This window comes from Micropterus salmoides, unplaced genomic scaffold (assembly GCF_014851395.1).
Source record: "Micropterus salmoides isolate LMB-PRFRI ecotype aquatic unplaced genomic scaffold, ASM1485139v1 Ms_hic_scaffold_12, whole genome shotgun sequence".
Classification (NCBI taxonomy): Eukaryota; Metazoa; Chordata; class Actinopteri; order Centrarchiformes; family Centrarchidae; genus Micropterus; species Micropterus salmoides.
Genome location: NW_024040263.1, coordinates 25,216,753 through 25,223,285, shown reverse-complemented (window position 1 = coordinate 25,223,285; position 6,533 = coordinate 25,216,753). Strand labels below are relative to the sequence as shown.

Sequence of the window (6,533 nt, the reverse complement as noted above, 5' to 3'; positions counted from 1 at the left end):
ACTCTGCTTTATCTTAACTGTCAACACCTGGCCTAAGCAGGAACCTCTCTCTATCTGTGAACTTTAATCTGGCCCTGCTAGGCAAACAGCGCCGGGCTCGGACAAGGAGAGCGATTAGTCTGTCACGTTGCCCTCCAGTGCTTCAGCAGGGAGAGAAGGAAACATCGAAGGGAGAGGTCGGAAGAAAAGAGAGAGATTGGGACACAGGAGGATAAATAAAGTTAGCTCAAAATGAAAAAAAGAGAGACAAAACACATGGTGGACATAAAGAAACTTAAAGACAAAGGCTGAGAGAGTGAAGTGGGGGCGAAAAAAGAGGAGGGGACAGGGAGAGAGACAGGATGAGATGGGGAGGGTTTGCTGGAGATATCACACAGATGGTTAGCTGACCTGACAAGGCCACAGACCAGAGATATGGTGGTGAACTTCCACCCTCCATGATGGGTGACTCAAGCTGAACCATGCAAACACACCTGGGCGCAATACATCCAAACAAATATTATCACAGTGCACTTAAGGACAATGCAACATTTATTAAATGGTCTGTGTGTCCATGTGTGTGTGTTCTGGTGGTTCCTTCTGCTCTGAATAGTCTTCTATAGTGTTTTTTTTTTTTATTAGACTGTGTGTACACAGACCACAATAAAAAACAAAAGCTCCAAATTCAGATATGTATGTAATACTTTTTATTTTTTTCAAGACAAAATGGCTGAGTGAAGAGAATAATGCAGACAACAGCTGAAAATAGAGTGGCATCTCCGTAACTGAAAAATAACAACAACGAAATCTGTAAGTCGAGCAAGATGAATGTTGATGAATGAATGTTGGTCAATGACCTTTGGTCATCAAACAGAGAAGTTAAGCCATCACAATTCATCAGGAGGGAGAAAAATCAACTGATTTATTTTGCAGTGACTCTGTTCTGAACAGAGCATGTGTGTGTATAGTCATAATAAATAATGTCGACCAATGCCGTAGGTCAACTTCAAGTTCAGTTCAGAACAAATAGCTTGAGAGTAAATACAGAACACAGGATGAATCAGGCTGAAAACTCAAATGTACCTCAATACCATCAGCAATAACATGTACCAATCTTTAATCTTTCTATGATTTCCATTATATTTAGAATATGCCTTGCATATGAGATGTACCATATTTAAATTATAAAGCACCATGGTTCTTTTGGCAATGGAAAAACAAAAACTAAATTTAAAAAAAAGTACTGTAGCAAAAAGAAAATGCTTTTCAGATTGGTGTTGAATTGATTGCATATGACAAAAGGTCTTTTTCAAAAATGGCTGGAATGTTATCAGGTGGTACGTGTTCAAGGACAGTAAAAAGTTGGCTACCGAGAAAACCCAACAATAGCTTGTATTACTGCATATAAAATGGCAGGAGAGAAAAATATATAAAACAAACTAAAAAGATATGTACAACCACCTGTTTTTACCTCATTGTGGTCACTCCAGCGGGACTGCCTGAAAAGGCCATTATATGACCTCTCACCCTTTGGGAACGCCACAACATTTTCTTTTTCAAAAACATACTTATTTTCAAGCATACAAATTATTCACACTATATTATCCTGCCAAATTAAGAAAATATACGGTGGCAGCTTGTTGGGATTTTTTTCACTACAGAAAAAAAGTGTACATTGAAACCTTTAAAGAGTACAGGCAAAACAGTTAAAAATACAGGCTTCAACATAAATACTATAAGTGCCTACACTAAGTGAACATTAATTTCAAATACCATTCTAAATACAGGAAAAAAGTAGACCATAATGTGTTTTGAACATAGGAACTTACATGAGTGTGCATTTTCCTATGTGTTTTAAGTTCTCTCTATATATTTATATATCATAAATCTCTCCCCAATGCAAATTTTTGTTCAACCTGAAGACTTGTGTATAGTAAAGGCAAAAAAGATGAAAGACATGTTCATTACAATTCATTACATAGTGATCAAGTCTCAGATGTCACCAAGACAGAAGAAAGAAACAACAATAAACAATAAAAAATAAAACAACATTTAAATACGATTCTCCCCTAAATATATTGAAGTGTTACTTTAAAAAACTCAACAACACAATTTACTTAATCTTTAAAATCAAATTTGTGGATGTTTAATCTTTCTGTACTGAGCAGTATATTTCTATAGTTGGTATGAAGCAGGATATTTCTATGGCGGTTCCTGCATTTATACCCTCGAGGGCCAAACTGATGTTTAGCTCTCAGAAGGAGACATGGCTGGCAACGGTTTCTAGTTTTTTTTCTTTTTTCTTTTTAATGCAAAGCAATGACACCACACTAATCTGTCAGCATAAGAGCATGTTTTCCCTTGAGTGTCCAACTGTAAACTGGGAAAATTGAACAGTGCACGTAGGTAGTCCCAGATCTGAAATCTGGTCCTTATTTTATACTCAACCGACTGTACCTCCGATTAGAGAGACAGATACAGAATCCAAGGCAGAGTGACAAGTGCTATATCATCAACAATGAAGGGGGGTGGCGATAAAAAATACCACAATGAGGTCTATAGCATGTTAACTGAAAATAACACAAAACGTGAATATTTTACTCTTAAAAATTTGTGTGGAAGGGGCAATTGGTTTGTTTTTAGAAAATTCAGATTCTTGACTTTTGAAATGGACAATTTAAGATTGTTTCCAATGTGAGTTAATAAAAAAAGATTTCAGATTACTTAAGGGTTTCTAATATTGAATGCGGTAAAGAGAATAAGCGCTATAAGGACATAAAAATTTGAATTGTAGAGACACCTGGTCAACCCACTCCCCACCCGCTACCCTGACCCTCAACCGCCCTTACCCACCGACACCCACCCAAACCCCACCACCCAAAATCCAAAATCTGTCTGGCTTAGAACAACTGAAACCCACTCTGTGGTCTTCAAATGGCTGCTCGCTACACTGCCTGCGTGCTGACACTGAAGAGACATAATTCTGTGCTACTTACAAAAAAACCCCCTGCAAACTTTTAATTTTCAAAGAAAATAAACACTCTGGAAAATTAAGAGCTTAACGTTGGTTAAAACAACTCGTCAGACTACCCTCTCAGTATGGTACACCTGTACCAGAAAACGCCTAAACCAAAACTCTACACACCAATCTCCTACTCCTTTTTAGCATGTAATATGCCAGTAAACAGAATCATAATCTGGAGAATAACAATATACATGAGTCAGGCAGATAAATGATTTACCAGAGATACACATAATCTTTTTTTTCTTGTTTTTGTTTCAGCTGGTTCCTTATGCTCTGCTAAGTCACAAAACAACATGGGTCGTGCAGGTGCTTGATGCAAGGACCTGCTTATTCCATATGTGCACAAAAATGTCCTGTAATCTTCTATAGCTGAAACTCCGAGCTTATAGCAAAAAGGAGGATTAACTAATGCAGGTAAAATATCCAAGGCACTCTTTGTTGTCATTTCACACCATAATGTTAATTTCATTGCTGTTTGAAATATTTGATGGCGCTAGTGCCTAGCATTCCATAGGCAGCCCAATTTACATATATATATATACATATATATACCTTTTATCTCAATCTTGCATGGAAAATCTTTCACAAAGATCAGTTTTAAGTGTGACCCTGCTTGTCTTGATGTTTTGATAATATGACACTGTCCATTTATGTTTGAACACAAAACTGTACATGATATGTAAAACAGTATGTACTGTATGCAGCATGAGTTCTCATAACTAACTTTTTTTTTATGTTGAAGAAATCAAAAGTATCAACAGCAACACATGTACAACCAAACCCACCAGCTGAGGACAGTTTTCTCTCTAAGTAGCGAAAACACACCGAGCATGCTGTCCAGTTACAAAAAATACAAAACGTGTAAATTATTGCACAATAGAAAGGCTCAAAAAGTTTCGCGTTTGATGCAATAGTATCGCCCCAATGATGGATCATGCAATCAGCTTTTCCAGTCAGGGATGATAACAGGGCTGTACCGTGTACTGGTGTCTAACCCTGTTGTCCTTTCCCCTCACTTATTGGCTAGTTAGCCAGGGTCGCTTATTAGCCAGGGGAGCCGAGAGAGAGCTGCAGCATGCTGCTCTTTGCCTACTCAGTCTTAATGTCATTAGCCAGAGGGCGGTCACTGTGCCACTTCTTCATGTGTTTCTCCAGAGTGCTGTATACACTGAAAGGCATGTGGCAGATTTCACATTTGTACACGTCCTTGCCCATCTGTCCGTGGGTCTTCATGTGGCGGGTGAGCTTTGAGCTCTGGGCGCACGCATAGCTGCACAGCTCACACTTGTATGGCCGCTCTCCAGTGTGACTGCGTCGGTGCACTGTCAAGTTGCTGCAGTTCTTGAACACCTTGCCACAAAACTCACAGGTGTCACTGCGGCGGCCATCCTTGGAGCTCGGCCTGCCGTTTCCACTGCCACCGTGGGGAGTGCTGGCCCCACTGCCGGTGCCGCTGCGTCCTGAAGTGGCCCGTTCCCCATCCAGCTCGCCAGGTGGAGTGGAGAAGCGCAAGCTGCCGTTTTCTGACGAGTGCTCAGATGAGGAAGCGAAGGGCGATTGTCTGGAGTCCCCACCTGTAAAGTTGATGAAGGGGTCCTTGAGTTGTCGTGAGGCAGCGTAGCCAGCTAGCCACTGGGAGTACACGTTCTCTGTGTTTGGGATTGTGGGCGTGGGGGGGTCAATGTCCTTCTCCACCTTGATGCGCTTAGACAGCGGACTGAGAGAGCCAGGGCTGACCACTCCACCCAGCAGCTTCCTTGACAGACTATCAGTGGATAGAGGTCCCAGGCCATTGATGGTACTGATGGGTCCATCATCTGCTCTGTCTGACTCCATGACCAAGTCCTCATCTCCAGGCTCCCGGGACAAGCTCCGGCGGTGTGGGTGCAGGGCCTCACTGTTCTGGTGGTGACGGGCCCCTTCTAGCCGCAGGCTGAAACGATAGTCATTCCTTCCCTCTCTTTCTTCAACACCACGCTTGCTCTCAATTCCCTCCTCCTCCCCCTCCTCCTCTTCTTCTTCTTCTTCTTCCTCCTCCTCTTCCTCCTCCTCTTCCTCCTCCTCCTCCTCTTCCTCCTCCTCTTCTCCATTTTCAGACATCAGGCCATTGTTCTCACTCTTGAACTTGGCCACCACTGACTTGAGAGCATCTGTGGCACTGCCAATCAGCTCACTGGTACCGGGTTCAGGGGAGCTTGCAGTCGATAGGCCATCATCTGACTTGGCATTAAGCACAGATGACTTGCTCTGACAGTGCGTCTTCATGTGTCGTTTCAGTTTGCTGGCCTGAGTGCAGGCATGGTTACAGAGGTGACACTTGAATGGCTTTTCGCCTGTGTGGCTACGCCGGTGAACGATTAGGTTACTCTGGAACTTGAAGTTCTTCCCGCAAAACTCACAAGACTTTGACTTGAGAGGTGTGCCCGGCTGGACCACGGTGGACACAGCATTGGGGGTGGAGCGTGAGCCAGAAGGTGACTGAGACGTGGAAACAGGAGGCGTAGCTGAAAATGGAGGCTTAGAACCTGGCTGGAATGGCTGTAGCAGCCGTTGCATAGGGCTGGGCCTGTTAGGGGAGAGAGGTGGGGAAGCCCCAGTTGCATTCCCAGCCAGCTCACGTAGACGTCTAGAGAAGTCCATGCTCGGAGGGGCTTCTAGTGGCACTGAGTTGAGCCTCATCACCCTGTCAAAGGCGCTGGGATGGTGGGTTGCCAAGGCCAGGTCATCGGGGCTGAGGTGGTGGCGTGGTGGTGGGCTGAAGAGTGGTGGGGTTCGGGGGTAATGGCCCTCACGAGGTGTGGACGCTGAATCCCGGCCAGACCCGGAGCCTGGCATCCTCAGGTGGCTGTAAGGACTGCCATCAGCCAAGTGGACAGCATGGAGGGGAGGCTGGGAGGAGGCACAATCACCCCCCATCCCAGGAGCTGCAGCCACAAGAGGGGTGAGGGGGCTGCCAGGTTCGCTCTCCAGATAGATGCGGAAGCCGTGGGTGTTCTGGGCATGCTGGAGCAGGAACCAGGCACTGGTGAAGGGTTGCTTACAGGTGGTGCAGGTGTAACTGCTGGGCTCATCTTTATCTGACAAGAAAACACAGAGAGAAACAACATTTTAAATTGGCCTGTTAAAAAACTCACTGATGAACAAATAACTGATTTAACACCATGACGGTAGAATCTTTCATGACACTTCAATGATGGAAGTGAGATGTTAAAATGTAAAACAAATTATCCAATATGATCATCAAAACCCAAGACGACATGGAGGATTTATCAGCAAACTCATTTCATTTTAAATTTTTCGCCAAATATTTTTGGACAAACTGACTGTGATTATATAGAAGATTCAAAAAATATTTAATATTTAATTGATCTTGAAATTTCACAACAAAATTGGGTGAAAACAATTTGGTTAACAAAGAGAAATATAAGTCTTGCTTTTCACTTTTTGTGATCATTAAGCATGGCACACTGCACAATGTATTTGAAAATCGTCATTACAGAATCTCAGATCTTGAACTATAACATATGTG

General features: G+C 43.1%; 1 protein-coding gene across 1 annotated transcript in view; it reads right to left on the bottom strand.

The window, feature by feature from the left end:
* Positions 1-663: 663 nt before the first annotated feature.
* bcl11ab (BAF chromatin remodeling complex subunit BCL11A b) overlaps positions 664-6,533 on the bottom strand; it is a 35,506-nt gene continuing 29,636 nt past the window's right edge. Inside the window, exon 3 of the mRNA XM_038714222.1 lies at positions 664-6,081. Coding sequence (XP_038570150.1) covers positions 4,094-6,081 — 1,988 coding nt within the window. The 3' untranslated portion in view covers positions 664-4,093. The remainder of the gene's footprint in view (positions 6,082-6,533) is intronic.